Source organism: Heliangelus exortis, chromosome 2, assembly GCF_036169615.1.
Source record: "Heliangelus exortis chromosome 2, bHelExo1.hap1, whole genome shotgun sequence".
NCBI classification, from domain to species: domain Eukaryota; kingdom Metazoa; phylum Chordata; class Aves; order Apodiformes; family Trochilidae; genus Heliangelus; species Heliangelus exortis.
In genome coordinates, this window is record NC_092423.1 from 17,071,043 (window position 1) to 17,089,557 (window position 18,515).

Below are 18,515 nucleotides of genomic sequence, written 5' to 3' on the forward strand. Positions count from 1 at the left end.
TAGTCAAGAATTGGAGGGAAGCAACAGATCACATTATTCTAACTCCTGATCATGAAAGATCAGCCCAGAAAGAAGTTTGTCCTCACCAGTCCAGAGGACGCCAAGAGACAGCAAGGGCTCAAAAGTCATAGCAAGCACTGGATAGGTAACAGAGTCTTGCACACAAACCATCCTGGCTGCCCCCGTGGGGAGCACTCTTGGAACTACTGAGCATCCAAGTGTGAGAAAATGAGTGAAGCATGAAAAAAATCATGATGTGGGACCAAAATCAGTTTTTGCTTTCTAAGTTTAATATTGTAGTCCAGTTCCTTAGTGTCTCTTACCAAGCTCTGTTGAATTATTACACCTTCAAGCATCCCAGGAAATGAGAGTAGACTCCACATTCTCACAGCAACCAACAACCTACTGCCAAATTAGAAACATGGATGTCAAGCTGAGTAGCTGTTAGTCAGATCGACAGCTTTGACAGTTTGTCTTAATGTTCTAATAAATAAGGAAAACAACAAATCCACCTCAGATTGAATTCTGGGTTTTCTTATTTTGGTTTCAGTTTGGTTTTTTGTTTGTTTTATTGTTTTTTTTAATTGCTCTATACAATAAAGAGAATGAGGAAATTTTTGACGAGTCCTGCTCAGTATGGGAAGGCTGTGGTGAGGCAATATAGACTACAGTCTAGCTGGAGTGACAAGAGCCTATCAGAGGTACTTTTGCAACTCGAACATTGCATGCTTGTGTCAGTAATTTACTCAGCATGCTTGTGTCAGTAATAAATATTTAACTCCTTCTAGCCGTGAGAAAACTGAGCACACACACTGCTCACCAGTCACCGCCCGGAACAATAACGGAGGGCTGGTACAGCGGCACTCCCTACCACGCAAAGGCCTGCACAAGCGGCAGTCACGGCGTCTCTCACGGCCTCCGGAGGAGGCTCAGGGACCATCCCAGCGTTGCTGGGACTCGTGACGGAAGGGTCTGGCGGCAGCGTGGCCCTGTGCAGCGGGACGCACGGAGTTTGTCGGGTCCCGCCCCACGCCCGCAGCCGCCATCACAACCGCCTCCTAACGGCCGCAACGGTCGCCGAGCGAGGAGTGTCGCGAGATCCCGGGGCCCCGCCCCCGCGCCCGGCCGTTGGCTCGTGCCCCCGCGGGGCGGGGCTCGCGCCGCTTTGAATCCGCGCGGGGCAGCGGGGCCGGGGTGCGAGATGGGGGAGCCGGCGGCTGAGGCGCGCCCGCAGGAGCCGCCGGAGGAAGAGCCGGAGCCGGCAACCGGCGCCGCCACGACAGCCGGCCCGACGCGCATCGAGGTTCCCCGGGCCCCCTCCATCGAGGAGTTCACCATCGTGAAGCCCATCAGCCGCGGCGCCTTCGGGAAGGTGTACCTGGGCCGCAAGGCGGGGAGGCTCTATGCCGTGAAGGTGAGGGGCTGTGCGGGACGAGGGTCGCCTCCCCGCACCTGCCCGCCCGCAGGGTCCCCCCTCTGCCTGGCGTCGCGGCGCCGCCGCCCCCTCCTTGCGCTTAACCCCGTGTGGGAATGGGGTGTCCCGCGGGCACAGGGAGACGCCCCTCAGGGGCCTGTCCCGGCCGGCCCGTGGGTTGTCCCGACAGGAGCCTCCCTGCGTCCCGACACTCGGGCTTCTGGGGAGCCCTTGATCCTGTTCTCCTGGGGGTTTTGTCTAGGAGGCAGCTGGTAATGACAGCTGCTTCTAGAAGCTCCTGAAATGTTGAGGGAATTACAGAAAAACCTTTCAAAGCTTTAGTGCGCTCTTTGCTTGTTGCCTGTAAAAAGACTTTGTTGTAACTGAATCTGTTCAGCTGCTGTGCCGCGGGGAGGGAGTTCTCACACCTCTTTGGGAATGACAAGTCTGCACCTGAGATGTGTAAAGAGCAAGTTACAAACAGGATTTTTGCCGTGTACGCGTTTTAAAAACCAAGTTGTTGCGGTTTTCTACACAAAGGACTAAAAACTAGGCTCATCAATAGCAAAGGCCTTACTGATGGTCTTGTGTGACCTTGACTTTGCAATTAAAAAGGGTAGCCAGCTGTATAGTATACAAATAAAAGGAAATGTAAAAAGTCATGTAATAGTGATGGTATCCGTAGAGCTTAATTTCCTGCAATTACGTGCTACGTATAGAGTGGTTCAATTGCGTTATTTTAGTATCTTACACAAGTTTATTGTGACCTAAAAGCTGTTGTGTAAATCCTTTATTTCTGTTGCAAAGAGACGTAGGAATTATCCAAGCTACTGTATTAACACCTGCTATATGTTTTTATTGCTAAAGTCAACAGTTGCACAGAAGCTGTTAATTACACTTCCTATGTCTTACTGGTTTTTTTTATTCTGTTATTGAGTGATAGTGATAGCTATAGACACAATTTTTTACAGTTGTGTTGCACAGTAAATGTATAAATTCAACTTGCTTTAATACCCCCACATGTGTATGGACCAAAGATGTTGAAAGTGGGCAAACTTCCAACACATAGGTAATGCTTGCCTAAATAACTATCAGCTGTGCTATTATACATCTTTTACTGAAGATTAATAATGGGTGGGCATCAGTGTAGAGTGGAGTAATTCAATACAGAAATCAGAGATAAGTTCACAGATAAGCTTGTATTTTTTTTCACTATGAGTTGCATGCTTTAAAGCTTCTTCCCAAGGAAACAAATACTTGTTGGGTGGCTTAATTGTAAATTTTAAATTAAGCACATGTTTAGTTGCTCTCTCTATGTGAAGAACTAGAGGCTGAAATAATTGCAGTCTTGCTCTTGAGGATCCCAAGATGGGATGGTTGGCTGTGCTCTAATTTTCAAGCCTCAGGCCATATATCTCTGCCTCTAAAAAGACAGAAAGACTTGGTCAGCCAGGGTATATGTAGGTATTGAACACTTTTTTCCTGGTTCTAGCAATAAGAAAATTAACTTGGGGAAACTTAAAAGGCAGTCTAAACACTCATTTTCCAATATATACAATTGCAATAAATGTTGGTAGTGTTGTTTCTTTTCAGGACTGAATTATAAGGAGAACAATGGAAAAGGTTCTCTACTAACCTGTGAGTTAAAGTTCTGCCTATATAGGAAGTTATAGCTCTGTTTTATATGCAAATTTGAAATAGATATAAATTAATTTTCAAAAAAACTGCAGCTTGAGCAAAGCAAAGAAAGTTTATCTCCTTGATTTTGTTTTGTTTTTCAGGTGATGAAAAAAGCAGACATGATCAACAAAAATATGGTTCATCAGGTCCAGGCAGAGAGGGATGCACTGGCTCTCAGTAAAAGTCCTTTCATTGTGCACTTGTACTACTCACTTCAATCAGCTAATAACATCTATTTAGTGAGTAAATAACTGGCTTTGCTGTTTTATGGAAGTGTTGAAAGCATAGTGCAGAACTGTATGTCTGAAAACATTTTTGTGGTAGTGAGTGGGTGTTCCTTGGTCATTTTTTTCTGAATATGTGAAATATTTCTTTTCCCCTGGTACGCCTGAGATCTTTCCACCTGTGTTCTTTTTTTACAGAGGAGACTTATCTAATAGCTATTCTATTCTAGGAATATATAGAAATCCTAGGGAAAACAACAAGAAACCGTTCTGTTCAAGCAGAATCCAAGTGTCTGAAAGATACCCTCTGGCTTATTTAAAGGAATTTTGTTTTACTTGTTGCCTGTGCTCAAAATTAGTTATGATAGTTGGCCTAGATGACAAGAGGGTCACTGAGTGGGGAAACCAATTGCTAGTCTATATCAAGGACTGTGGAGTGTAGTATGACTTGAATATGTTATTGTATACTGCCTGCACATAGAAGTAGTATGGCTTTAGACTGTCTATAGAGGGTCTAGAATAATATGTCTGCTTTGCTGTAAGCACACACAGAGAACATCTGGATTAAATTCTGAGGCAAGGCTGCTATGGACTCCCACATTTAAGTATAAATGAAGGTCTCTTTTCCTGGGATATCTGTTAACTGCTGTGTGGAGTAGAGGAGCTCAGGATGAAGTATTTGTAAAGCAGATGCTAGTGTCATGTGTGGATTCTAAGTACTAATGAGATTTCTTGACCAAAACACTGTAAATTTATTCTTGTAATCGAAGAGTTTCTGAAACCCTGCTGACTTTCCTATTTTTCTTGAATGTGACATGGACTATAAGAATATGTGAGTCAGTGTTTTTGTTATATCTATATTTTTTTAAACACTTTCTGGTTTCTTAAATGCACAGTCTCTCCTACTGTATATGTTTCTGGAAATCTGTACTTCAGAGCTCAGTTCTGAATTTAATACTGTGTATGAACACTTGTGAAATAAAATTGGTGAGATACCTGTTTTATACAAATCAGAATATCAGTGGTCTTTTGCTTCAGTCCTTGAGTTTCAAAGAAATGTTTTGCAATCTATTTTCTATAGTATAGAAATCTTTCATAAGTTAATTAGAAAGCTTATGTCAGACAGTAGGCCAGGCAAATAAGGCAAAATAAGTAAGCAACCTATTAGAAGAATTTTTTTTTGTCCTTTGTCATCTGTAAATTTAATTATTTTATGCGATATAAAAGTACTATGTGGGAAATGAAGGTTGAACAGGGAAGCTTCTATCAGCTTCTGCTCTTTGAAATGATATTTTCCTAGGAGTGAAAGCTATTTTATATTTTACGTATGAATTTGAAATGTTTTAAAATGCTAAATTTAAAGCTTTTTATTACTTGAATGGCAGGTAATGGAGTACCTTATCGGTGGAGATGTTAAATCTCTTCTCCACATTTATGGATATTTTGATGAAGAAATGGCTGTTAAGTACATTTCTGAAGCAGCATTGGCTCTCGATTATCTTCACAGGCATGGGATAATTCATAGGTAAAACCTACCTTTTTTTTGTTTGTTTCAGAAATAACTATTTGGTAGTTTGGCTTTTTAATATTTTATTCAACACATAACCAGTCACAATTTCATAGTAACAGCTACCTTGTTTGCTAGAACTTGTGAAAGCTCCTTGTACATGTGTACACTGCAAGAGCACCATGAAACAACACCTAAAATAAAGTCTGCCCATATGTGTTAAGCAGATAAACATACACTGCTTTCCCCTGCCTGCATGCTCCCCCTTGGCACAGTGGTGTTTGGTGTATTAATAATGCACACTCTGTAGCCTGAGTTCTTTGAGTTCAGTAGAGCTACAGAGAAGAAACATGTAGGGGAGAAGAAACATTGCTTGTCATGTGTGCTGGTTGTGTTTGTGAAGAACACATATTAAACATGCTGAAACACAAAATATGCAACTCCCGTGACAATATTTAGTGTTAGATATGTTTAATTATTTTGGTGTATTCCTCTAGTTGGAATCTCCTGCTGGCTTAGAGATGTTTCTGAGGAACAGCTATAATCAATGTTTTGTATTGAAGGTCTCTGGTCAGTTAACTTCCTTAATGTTACTCAGTTGTCTTTTTGCTGACTTCAACTATATTCATGTCTCCAGGGATCTGAAGCCAGACAATATGCTCATTTCTAATCAGGGCCATATAAAGTTGACAGACTTTGGACTTTCAAGAATTACGCTGAACAGAGGTAAGAGTTGTCTGTATCCTTTGTGGTACCCTGAAAAGTATTTTTGTGTCATGTTCTCATTCTTGAATGCTTTACATCCCTGTAGAAGGCAGCTTTAAATTAAATAAGCCAAAATGTTACACTAATACCAGATTTCTAGTTGGTAAGTACTGGTAAAGTACACGCTAGTCAAGGTGTCAAGGGTCAGCATTGCACTTCAGAAGCCAAAATAGTTATTCTGTGGGACAAGGGTGTATGAAATACAATCTAGAGTAATTTCTCTTGAGGGGTACAGAATTCATAGTTTTCTGTGAAGTGCCTGAAGAGAATTCAAAGGGTGAATGGACAATTTTGGCTTTTTCTTGGTATTTCTCTGGCTACTTTTGTCCTTCAATTCATGTTTTTCTCTCCTTGTATATCCTGACTTCCAACCTGAGCTGCGACCTTTGAGACGTTAATTTGAGGGACTGGGGGAGGTAGTGAGTCCCTAAAAGAATATTATAAATCAGTGCTTTTGTATAGGAGTATACTTTTTTCAACTAGCAGAAAATACAGCTGAATAGTCAGATGATCTAACACGGGCAATAGGCTACTGGTCTAAAAGTGAATAGTCAATTCCTGAAGTAGTTTGCACCTCTGACCGCTTGGCCATATCAGCCAAACTAATGCTGAACTGCACCACTGTAGTTTTTTGACACAGCTGCTGGCAGGCACTGTAGAAATTCAGAGTTGTCTCGAGTCTGATTCATAGTTTTAGGAGTATATAGAGGATAACACTAAGTATACTATATTTTCTATAAAATACTGCATCAGTTCATATCTTCTAATGGGACAGATTGTGTCAAGTTTAACATAATAATGTAAGCTATAAGCCTACTTACCTCTTGTAAGCAAAAAAAAAAATTGCATCTAAGGTTTTCACCTCTGAAAAGCTCAGCTGTAGCTTTTTTTGAGATGTCTTGGAGAAAGCAGGATCTGAATTGTAGTCCACAAGGCATAGGCTGGAATTACTACCTAAAAACCAAAGCTGGTATCTAGTTAGAAAACCTAATGCTCCCAACACAGTATGTTGGAAAAGAAATTGGAGTTTTACAGTGTCTTGGTTTATAAGTTTTAATTTTATGGTGGATGTACAGGAAAAACCAGCTTGTGTTGAATAAGAATGTATGGATGTGTCTTCACTTGGTTTATAGCTTCTTTTTGTATTTATTTAGCATGTGACTAAATTTTTGTCCCTCTTAATGCCTGTAATTTTGCTTATTTATGACCAAAAGAAACACCTGACCTGCTTGATATTTTTGTCTGTATGTAGAAATAAAAATGATAGATATTCTTACTACACCATCAAGGGCAAAACCAAAACAAGACTATTCACGTACTCCAGGACAAGTATTGTCTCTCATCAGTTCTCTGGGTTTTGTAAGTAATTTTCACTGTCTTTGAAGTATTTAATTCTGTTAATTTACCAAGTATCTTAAATGTAATAATAGGGGTGATAAGTTTATTCTTGCAACTCTTCTTCCAGGTGATACTGTGACTTACTATGTTTCCAGTACCTTGAAGTTCTAAAATTATTACCTTGTCCTATATTTCAAGCTGCTGACCAAAAGTTATTCTTTAAAAACTTTGGTAAATGGGCACGGCTAAGCTCCAAGGCAAACATAATGAAGAATGTGTGAAGTTATACTCTCCATTCTGAAAGTTTTGTTCAGGCTCCATTAACTTTTATCTATCCTTCCTGCTTGATAGTATACTCCTGTGGGCATGAAAATGTCAAGGCACAATTCAAGTCAATCACCTGACAGTCAGCATGGAGTGGTTTCTACCTTACCCTTGGTCCAAAAGGAAAATACTTCTCTTTCAACTAAATTATTTAAACCATGTGAGTATACCAAGCCTTGTGCTAATACTTGGGCTGTAAGGCTGTGGTCTTTTAATTTTATGTTAGCAGCTTGGAACCACTTGATAAAAGGTGTGGTTCTATTGGTGTCTTGCTGTCTTACCATTCCTCCAGTGTTTAAGATCTGATGTTTACCTACACTACTGATGTAGTCTTTTATTTTTTTCAAATGCACAACCACTGAATTAAAAAAATGATCCTTTAAGATTTTGCTAGAATGTGTTAGTTTCATTTTAAATTATTTAATATAGCTATGTGTGCTTTCATTTAAATGGTCTTATCTTGCTGCTTTCTAATTTGTAACCTGAAATGATAAAGAAGGCTATTATGGTGTTAATGTTCATGTTCTAAATTCTTGGCAAGTCCCTACTGCAAAAAATGAGGTAATTGACTACACAGGAAAGATGACAAGAGAAATTATGATGTCACACATAGCTTTCCTTAGATTCCATAATGTATGTGAAAGCTTGACAGTGTGAAGCTGGTGAATATATGCTGCCTAGTTGTATCAATATTTGAATTACTTTTTTTCCTCTTAAGATCTTGAGTCTTCTGAATTAACTCCTGTGATGCCAGTGAGAAGTTTAACCCCAACTATACTTCAATCAAGAAAAAGGTTTGATACCCTAAATGCCAGTAGTCAGTCACACACATACCTGTCCAGTACGGAATCAGAATGCTGCAGCAGCCCCAGGTGGGAGAAAGATGTAGAGGTCAGGACTGTTTCATCTTCCCACTATAAATTAAAATAGGCTGTACTTGTCTATGCACTTCTGCAGATGTCCTCTACTTACTTGCCCCTATTATTTCAAGTGTAGAGCAGCCTTCCTACAGGAATGAAAGCAGGGGTTGTAGTCCTACTGTAATCCTAACTAAGTAGGTGTTTTGGACCAAGCCAGTATATCTTAAAACAAATAGCAGTCCTATGTAACATAATAAGAAAAGCAAATGCCATTTAGCCTGCAGCAAGGGAATGAAAGTGAAGGCACTACTGGATGGCACTAATGTAGCCCTGTTCTTCACAAAGTGGGCAATGCTGGGAGCACTGGTTCTTTAGAAGCTGGCCTTGTCCCTATAGTTTCATTAGCTCAGCATGCAGACAGCAGAATTTATTTAAAAGATGGGACTTGGGAAAAATAGTAAACAAAATACACCTAAAACTTTTACTAGTTATTAAAAACTGAAGTTTAAGGTTTGTTACTAAAAGGTTTTGTATCAATTAACATAACACCAATAGTTATAGCTGATACCAAATACTTTCTACTTTAATTGTTAATGAAAATCTGTATAAATACAGACCTAAAACAAAATAGTGCTGTGCTTAGTCCCTTGCCACAATTCCTAATTGCATTGGACACAAAAATTGTTTGAAATAATTTATAATTCTTGGGTTTATCTGTCCATTTCCTGGTACCTTATTTTTAGTGTTCTGTTACCAAATGGTAGTAATAGCAGATTTTCCTTTAGCATATTATACTTCAAAGATGATAAAAGGGTAATATGATGGTTCTTTGGTTTGGAGTTTCTTGAAAACTGAGAACTTCTCTAACTTTTTAACATGGAATTGCAAAGACAACTTTAATTGTTATATTTCTTCATCCTTCGGCATTTTGTTGTATTCCAGCAAGCTTATTTTATGTTCTTAGAACATCAGATTACCCCTACTTTAGTTTTGTTTTTTTAATGTATTAGCTCTTTTTTTCTCATTGCTAGTAGTTATAAAGAATTAGTAATGCTTGCTGATTTGCAGTTCTTAATCAAAGTAGAAATAAGGTATTTTAAGAGATGTGTTTCTGTAATGCTGTAATCCTGTTTTACTTGATACTCAAAACTTAATGTGCTTATTTGCAGCAAAGTGAAGACAAACTCTGTTCTGTAACCAGCAAAACAGCTAACAGTGGGTCAGCTGTCCTTTCGAATGTAGAATTACTGAGTAGCAAAGGTGTTAAAATTTTGAAGAAAAAAGAACTGGAGTCTGCCATTTCTCCCATCAGCAGCAATGATTCTGGCAGTAGGCAGAAGATGGGAAATGAACATTCGGATATAACAGATACTCCTGTGACCACACTGGATGTGAAAAGCATAGTCAGAAAATGTCTTTGTGAAAATAATTTTTGGGAAGAAAACCTCCTAGTAAATAAAAGAGAGATGACTGATGAAACAGCAGAAACTTCCAGTCAACGCCAGCCACATTCAAGGCAGAATGAGCCTGTCAAGCATATTAAAGAGGAAAAAACTGTTGAAAAGCCAGGTGTAAAAAGAATCTTTGAATTAGTAGACACTAGTCCTTGTCAGGAACTCAAGCATGTTAAAAAAAGCAATGCAGAATATAAGCGTGGCTGTCAGATCTTGGAATTTCCAGTAAACAAAAGGACAGGTTTGACAACAGAAATTCAGTCCTTAATGCTTTGTGATGGTGGATGCTTACGTGACACCTGCAAAAGCACAGAAAAGAGTTTCATTGGTAACCAGCAAACAGGAAAATCACTTACTCCAGGTATAGTAAAAAATCTTATGTGTGATCTGGATGCAGACTTTGAGAAGGATGACAAAAGGGAGTATGTGAACTCCAGTTTTTTAGGAACTGAAGATGAAAAATCTTTAGGAATCCTCAGTGCAGATCCTGACTTCTCACTTCCTGAAATGTCTGTTCCTGAAAGCCATTTAGAAAAGCAGCTTTTAGACTTGGACAAAAGTGTTAAAGACCTCTCCTTTGAGGAACCTAAAACAGAAGGCATGCCAGTAGCATCACCAGAGTCACAAGATGCTGCACAAAATGGAGAGGAAGGGCATACTGGTCAGGACTGCAAGCTGTTACCTCACAAAAAGGATGATGTCAAAAAACACATGAAAGAAACTTGCCTTGATGCAGTACCTTCCCCTTCAGAAAAGATGATGGAAGCACTGACTCTCTTAAAAAAAAATGCTGTTGTTTTTCGAAGTTACAATAGTCCAATTAATGCATCCAATATATCTGAGCCATGTAGCACGGCTTCCTTAGATATAATGGATCTTTCACCTGCTTGTACTGGTTCCTACCCAACAGCTATTACCCCGTTACAGAAAGGAAGACCCTATAGGGTATATCAGGTATGTTAGGAGACCTGCAGAAACTTTGTGTGCCTTGGACATGAGTGATCTGAAATTCTTTTGGTTGTTAATTTTGCAGAAATTTAAGAGGTTTGAGATAGTCTGTTGAAGTGGTATGTGCTGACAGACTTTTACCTGGCACCTGTGTGGCCAAAATTATAATTTCTGTAAGAGCTTGGCAATAACTGTGTGTCCACTAGTTTGCTTCTGGCTCAACATTCATTGCCTGTCCACCTCTCCAAGAAATCCTTAACTCTTACAGTGAGCTGATAAAGCCTGTGCCATTTTGTCTTACCCTACTTGTAGTGCAGTGTGGCTTTTCCTGTGAGTAATTATGGCTGTCCTGATGTAAGGGGAAGTCTTTGGTTATATGCTTATATGCTTGCTTTTCATTGGCTAGTATTAAGAACACAGTGCTGAAATTGAAGGCTATTTTGACATTCTGTTTAGTAGGTTATCTTCAGATTTGAATTTGAGAGAATTAAGGTTGCTTGTGGTGGGTTTTTTTGGAGACATTACTTGTGGATTTGACACTAGAGGAAGAATTTCAGGAAAATTTTCTTGAAGAATAGACTTTTTTGTTTGTTTTTTGCTTCACTGTGGTTGAGATAAAGAAATGCAAGCATGTTTCACACTTGCTTTTACAGGGAACATGCAGTTTGTGACATGTTCTTGAACTTAAGTATCAATTGTTATACCCATTGCTAAACCTTGAGATAGGAGTTTCTCAGCTGGCTTTGTTTGACATCTGAAATCTCGCTTGCATCTTTTAAGACTCCTCATCAGGGAGATGCTGGCACTCCATACAGGACTCCAAAGAGTGTAAGAAGAGGAGCTGCCCCAGTGGAAGGTGAATGCATCCTAGGGACCCCGGACTACCTGGCACCTGAGCTGCTTTTATCAAAGCCTCATGGTAAGACAAACAAACCATGAAGTCTGTAAATACTTGGTAATGTGTTTACATTTTTAAATGCCTTTAGAGCTCTAAATCCTTCAAGTAACATGACAGTGAATTTTTTTAAAAGTAATTAGTGCTTAGCTTTTACCAGTGTGTGCTTCAGGTACTACTTCCATTCACTTTTTTCACAAAATGAAAAGTTCTGGCTGTCAAGCATACTCTTGTCTGCTGCTCATCTAGTGCATTGGAAGCTCAATGTAGTCATTCTGTGGCTTGGATGTGACTTAGAAATCACAACTTGATCATCCTGAGTGTACTTAAAGATTCTTTGGGATGGGGCAGGGGAAACTTAATGAAATTTAGAATGAAAGTGTTAAGCCTCAAATTGTTCCTAGAATGCATTAGGTTTTTATGGATATTACAGTATTATGTGTTAAGTTTATAAAGCTGCATTAAAATCAGTTACTGATTTGAGTGACCTCATGAAAAACAGAAGACTTCTGGCAGGCTCTTTTGTGTAGCCAGTCCTACAGTGTAGGACAGTAATAGCCATTAGGTTTTTTGGGTTTGTTTGGGGTTTTTTTCAAAATACTGTAACAAGATAGCACAACATAAATGTTATGCTTTGGCCAAATGCTGAGCTCCACTGAAATCAATCAACACTGAAATAAAAAATAATTTCCTGATAACTTGCAAGAATCATTAACAAAAAATAAATGCAATGTATTCCTGATGTATTGGTTGTGGTTTTAATTGCATTATATTTCCATCTCAAAAGTGCAATGGCTTATTTTGTAGAATCTTTGTACAATCTTTGGAAAATTATATGAAATATTAGAAGTCACTATTAAGTATGGAACAATAAAATTCTGATCTATGAAGCTAATATAGATTGGCTAAAACTATATGAAGAGGTTTAACAGTGGCAATTAAAACTACAAGACATATGTAGTTGCTGCTTTGCACTTCCATTAGGAATCCTGGTACTGGAGATGTAATCTATGCTACTTAGATGGTGTGAAAATTGATTTCAAGTCGACTTCTGTTCAACTTCAGTGTTAACTTGCTGAGAGTGGGATTTGTATTGGGAGACAACAAATCTCATTACCTTCAGTGAGGCCAGGGTTTTCTGAGTTTACTCAAAACTTTCCCTTGCTAAATATTTCTGGTGTTTTGAGTTTCTTGTAAATGTATTTTTAATCCTAAACTATAATCATGTTACAAAACTATTGTATTTCTGTTGTTAATTTAATTTTAACATTACTATCTATCTTTATTTTAGAGATACTGTCTTAAGATTTAAAAAAAAATCTGCATTCCTTTTCCTTCAGAGAATCATACTTGAGATTTGAGATTTCTGTTTTGTTAGGTTTTTTTGCAATAATTGTAATATTCTTGCTTCATTATCTTTTCATATGCAGGGACTCTGATCTCTGGTGAGTTTGCTACATGCTGTGCAGAAACAGAGCATTCAGTATAACTGAACAGTCAAAGTATAACTAGATCACAATTTCTAAGAAAATTGTTTGGGTGAACAAGTTTCTCTAAATAAAGATATTCTTATGTGGGCTGCAGATGGGATGTTGGTGCTTCCACAAAAGATTCAGGAAATTTCAGGATCACTGTGACTAGGCTGCCAGAAATCACACACTTAAGCCTATACTTCAGAAGTAAAGTCGTCATTCTTAAAGACATTGTGTAATAGGAAATAAACCAGGGATACTTTTTCCTCATTGCTCCTTTTCACCTCATGCAGTCAGTTTGATTTACATTCTGTATGGGTACAGAAGACTCAGGTGCTGAAGATGTGGTGTTTGCTTCTTGCCTCAGGGATTTGGTAGTTGTTTTAATCTTCAGTTAAACTTTGGATGGGGAAGAATTGCTGCTGAATCTTTACTCTATTGTTCAAAGCTGTGATCTTGTTAGACTTTGACTGAAGCTGAGAATATTTTACCAGAACATCCAAGTACCTCTAATAACAATGGATGCAATCTCACTGCTTTGATATGCTTAGCTTGGTGGGTCACTTCGTTGTTAGAAGTTGCTAAAAGTACATTAGATTACTAATTATGTTTGTTTTCAGTATTTCTAAACTTAGTCAGTAGTCCTTCAGAATGGCTCAAAGCACTTGTTTTCTCAACTTGAAGGTATCTTTGGTATGGGGGGAAAAAACCAACCAACCAAACAAACAAAAACCCCAGGAAGACTTTTACTCTTGATTTACACTTACTGTCTTTTTGCTTTTTGCAGAAAGGGTGGCATCAATTCTTTACACAGTGGAGTGAGCATGGCTTAAAAACAAAAAGCTTAAAATGCATGAAGTGGTGTCAGGGATTGCTTTGCCTGCTTGTTTTTAAGTAGGTTAATAAGATGGGTTTGGCAAAAAAGAACCTTGGAATGTGGAAAAAAAAATTAACAGACAGCTCGTAACTGCATAGCTCTAATCAGCTTTAGTTTAGTGGAAAGTGATTCCAGGTTCTTGCATGCTGGCTCATCTCTGCAAGCTGTCTTCAATATTTTGATATAAATTTAGACAAATAAACATTAAGTTCAGCAGTTGGAATTGAGTCTTCTCAAAGAACTGGAAAAAAGATACAGGATACAATATGGAGTACTCCTCTAGGCTTTATAGCAGTTGTTAAAGACAACTTTCTTATCACAAAAACATTTCTTGAAGTCAGCTCCTGGATTTTTTGTGATGCAAGTTGATAATTAGATTGCTCTTAAGAGCCCCCTTGCTTTTATCAGTAAACCCTGTATTATCTGTAATGAATTAAGGAGCAGTCTGGCTTTAAAAAGGCCTTTAAGATATTTTTTTTTTAGTCTTCTGCATAATTATTAAGTACAATTTACTTTGTCTCTTCCTTAATTTCCAAGAAATTTTGCAGGATTTAAACACTATTCAATTTCTGCCATGGCTAATCTTCAGATCTTTGCAAATGTCATTTGTGTTAGTGTAGTGACTTGGTTTTCTTTTTTTCAGGTTCTGCTGTAGACTGGTGGGCCCTTGGAGTTTGTCTGTTTGAGTTTCTGACTGGAATTCCACCTTTTAATGATGAAACACCAACACAAGTCTTTCAAAATATTTTGAAAAGAGGTAATATTTCAGTAATTGGGGAAAGTATGTATTTCCAGCATTTGTTTTTTGGCTTGAGTTACTGACTTACCTTATCTTTGTAGATATTCCCTGGCCTGAAGGTGAAGAACAGCTGTCTGATAATGCCCAAAATGCAATAGATATTCTGCTAACAATTGACATTACTAAGAGAGCTGGACTGCAGGGTTCGTAGTAAAATTCTCTTGTGTTCTTTGCAACTAATTAAAATTTTCAAATTACAATTTCCTTCTTCTGAAACTTAGCTAATAAACTTTAATGCCCATTTAAGTTTGTGTGTATATGTGTATATATACACACTTGTATAGTGTCAGAATATTTAATAACTTGTGGTATTTACTGTTTCTTGTGGTATTTTGCTTTTTTGAATTAGGAAATTTTGGGGATGTGTTTTTTGTTTTTTTTTTTATATTGAGCTTATATTTTGTTAATGCTGTTTTGCAATGAATGTTTATTGCACATCTGACATACCAAAATTCACTTACTTAACTTATGAAAGCAACAAAGTGACTATGGGGCTTGGAGAAAAAATTACAATAACTTTATGAACTTCTGTTTCAGAACTGAGGCATCACCCCCTCTTTCACGGTGTGGACTGGGATAATTTACAGAATCAAACTATGCCATTCATACCTCAGCCAGATGATGAAACTGATACCTTTTACTTTGAAGCTAGGAATAATGCTCAACACCTGACTGTCTCTGGATTTAGCTTATAACATCAAGATAAATGAACTTCCATGTTTTTGCACACTTATAACAGTAGCTTGGAGTTTGGTCTTAACTAAATTTCCTCAGTGTTTTAAGTTATCAGTCTGTTTTTATTATTGTATCTCTAAAGTGCAAGTACTGTACAAGGCTTAGCTGGTATCAAGTGCCTTCATGCTCCTTCCTATCTCAATTACTGCACGTTACTAAGAGGCCAGAGTGTTGTTTTTCTTAGAGCTTGTAACACTTGGCAATGAAGGGTCTTCCTTTCATAGCAATGAGTTAACTCCTGTTAGGATGTGTGAAGTTATTTACCTGTTAAACATAATAAGGGAAGGACATAAATACCTGCTACATTTATATAATTATAACTTAACAATTGGTGGTAGAGTTTAACAACAGCCTTACTTGGGAGTTGTCCTTTCTGAACAGTTGTACAAAACTGGTGTTTCTCTTCAAGGTAGAAAATAGAAGACTTAAGGCACCATTGAAGTGTCTTACTTCTGTTTATCTTATCTGAGGAAGGGTTAAAAGAGACAGTGGAACTCCTTGACATGTAGTGGAGTTACCCTTGAGCAACACTGGTTGTTATCCTTTAGTAGACAAATGGGGTAGGGAAAGGATACTCGGGGGATGTCTGTTAAACATGCTCTGTTTAAACTGTTGCATTGTAACCACTTGGACTTAGGAAGATGAACTGAACAACCTAACCTTCCCTATTCAAAACAATTGCTAAAATGTGTGTGTGTGCTCACGCATGTCAGATGACAAAAAAAATCCCACCTGAGTGCTGGCTATCAAGCATTATTCATACTGAAGCTGCTATATATTAAGGAGTATAATGTATTGCAAATCAGACTGCTGTTCTGTAAACTTACAGCCAGATCTTAGATTTTACTAGATCTTAAGTTACAAATGAAAATATTATTTATGAGTTATATTTGCCTCTATTTTTAAATGCAACACAACTTGCATCTGCTAGATTTTAGAGGTGTATTTGTAGACAATTCTGTTTAAATTATCTTAAATGTTTCTTTTTGCATTGGTATCTTTCCCAGCTGTCTTACTGCCAATCTTCATAGTTCAGGTTTGTACTTGGTAAGATGAACATCACTTGTGTAAGATGGTGCTGCCAGCCAGTGGCTACATGCCAAGCATTTTATTAGTGATTTTTGTTAAATGGCTTGAGTCTCATAGACTGACACTTCTTGCAGGAGTGAGTTCTCCTGCCTCCTGGGAAACAAGATTTATTGCTGGAAATCTGAGAAAACAGTGTTGGAAAATGGAGTTAGGCTTCCTGCTGTGTCCCCTCAGGTAGCTGGGAAAGGAATTAAAATGGTGGGGAAAGTGCAAATTTCCTAAAAAGGACAGCTCAGAGTAACAAATCCCAGCTCTAGGCATGGTACCTCAAACACAGTGAAATAGAATCTTGGAAAGCTGGAAAACATAGCTAAGGGAGTGAGAGTCACTAAGGACTTCAGTTACAGAAAACTTATAAATTGTTGAATTAATGTTGCATGAAAAAGGTGCAAACAATCAAATGTAATACATGACTGAAGGAGTATCTATAGACAACACTGGATGTGGTAGGTTCTTGGCATTATTCCTCAAAGCAGGGTAGGAGCAATACCTTAATTTAAGTGATCACTGGTACTTTATGCAATTTTTTTCTTCTACTTCTAGTAATCTGGTTTAAGAATTAATAGCCTTAGTGAATAGTGAATGAATCTCAGTTTCACGCCCCAAGAAAAAGAACCTAGAAATGTGTTAAGAAAATAATGTAAACCGAACATGACAACAGCTCTGTCTTCAGTACTTTACAAATGGTTACAACCTGTTCCCATTTTAGAGTACAATACATTCCCTTCAGTGTGTAAAAAAAAAAAAAAAAAAAAAAAAGTTGTAGTGGTATGACATCTTAAAGATAACCTGAACCCCTGAAATAATTCTTAATCATTTGCCAGGGTCAAGTAAGCTTCTAGCTAAACTTCTTAACCAATCACAATGAACTTCTTAGAAGTCTTTCAGGTAATCCTAATGCTAGTAAATACAAAACTGAAGATGATAGTACACCAAAGCATTAAGCATAAAAAAAAAAAATCTTTAGCTTACTGCTTTGCTCTTAAAAAACCCTCAAGCATTCTTATAAAAACCTCGTTCCAAAAGAAAATTATGGTTCTCCTACTATGTTTTTAATACAATACAAAACCATTAAGTTCAGTAGAGCAACAAACTGACAAATTGGTGTTTAATGTAACAGTTCCCACTACACTGCCCCATTCTCTTCAACATTGTGATTATCCTGATTGGAGCAAACATGGAGTTAAATTTCACATGTTGACTGCTGTTTGAGGCATGGTTTTGTTAGCTGTCAGTTGCTGCTTTTTTTGTTGTTAAAAAAAGGAAAACTTAGCTGTACTCTTCAACATGAAATTCCTTGTCAATTCCTAATGCCATTGGTTTTGCCCCACTTATTGCTTGACTTGAAATATTACTGGGAGAAGTATAAAATGCTATAATCTAGTAGTTGAAAGAGATTTAAAGCTTATTCTCTTTATCAACTACAAATATTTGTGTAAGCTGGCAAAAAAGCTTCTGGTTCTGAGCAGCAAGACTACTTCCCATGTAGTATTCCATGGCTTCTATGGGGTGTTTCTTGAAGGCCTAAACTTAATGTGCAAAACCTACATCAAACTCCATAGCCTCCAGGCTTCCTTAGGAGGCAGTTTTTCTGCTGTTAGCTGGACACAAGTGTGCTAAAAACCATACAGATCAGCAACTGTCATTCTTCTACAGAAAGAGCAGTCCTGGACAACTGCTGCTACCTCTGACTTGCTGCAAGGTTCACCTAAATGCTGCACAATGTTTGAAGGCCGAGGTACTAAAACACTGCCATGTGTTCTGGAGCAGTCAGGTTCCAGTTTCCCAGTATGACTATATGGCTACCCTTAGAGTAAGCTGTGTTTTCCTCACTACTATGTTCTAAAAAAAAATCTACTTTGCACACTTTTGTGTAAGTATATAAAATAAAATACTGCAGTCTTGCTGTTGCTTGCCTCTGCATTTTATTTTCTTTGAAGTGTCTTGTACTTTTGGATCTGCTTTGGGGAGGTGGACTTTTACTCAAAGAAACCCTGACTCTTTCTCCCTACTCCAGGAATGTCAGTGATTACAAGTAGGGAAAGGCCTAATACATTCTAGTACAGGATTGTGTAAATGCTTTAATAAAGCAAATTTCACCAGGCTGTAACTCTGTGTATTGTGGTTAATATGT

General features: G+C 38.1%; 1 protein-coding gene and 1 long non-coding RNA gene across 2 annotated transcripts; one reads left to right on the top strand and one right to left on the bottom strand.

Moving 5' to 3' along the window:
- Nucleotides 1-268: 268 nt before the first annotated feature.
- Nucleotides 269-906, bottom strand: LOC139792120 (uncharacterized). Its single transcript, XR_011724147.1, has 2 exons — nucleotides 821-906; nucleotides 269-405 (listed from the first exon to the last, which is right to left on the bottom strand). It is a non-coding gene; the product is annotated as an uncharacterized lncRNA (long non-coding RNA).
- MASTL (microtubule associated serine/threonine kinase like) lies at nucleotides 819-18,286 on the top strand. Its single transcript, XM_071734962.1, has 12 exons — nucleotides 819-1,414; nucleotides 3,196-3,333; nucleotides 4,704-4,843; nucleotides 5,463-5,551; nucleotides 6,843-6,949; nucleotides 7,280-7,412; nucleotides 7,971-8,143; nucleotides 9,282-10,520; nucleotides 11,295-11,433; nucleotides 14,402-14,515; nucleotides 14,599-14,700; nucleotides 15,095-18,286. Exons 1-12 carry the CDS (start codon nucleotides 1,202-1,204, stop codon nucleotides 15,250-15,252), a joined length of 2,745 nt encoding a protein of 914 aa, XP_071591063.1. The 5' UTR covers nucleotides 819-1,201; the 3' UTR covers nucleotides 15,253-18,286.
- The last annotated feature ends 229 nt before the right edge of the window (nucleotides 18,287-18,515 follow it).

What these genes read in the sequence shown, in the direction of transcription:
- MASTL (XM_071734962.1), top strand. Translation starts at nt 1,202, where the DNA reads ATGGGGGAGCCGGCGGCTGAGGCGCGCCCGCAGGAGCCGCCGGAGGAA. An exon ending in GGAGGCTCTATGCCGTGAAG is followed by an intron (nt 1,415 to 3,195) that starts GTGAGGGGCTGT and finishes TTTGTTTTTCAG; the next exon opens with GTGATGAAAAAAGCAGACAT. An exon ending in GCTTTTATCAAAGCCTCATG is followed by an intron (nt 11,434 to 14,401) that starts GTAAGACAAACA and finishes TCTTTTTTTCAG; the next exon opens with GTTCTGCTGTAGACTGGTGG.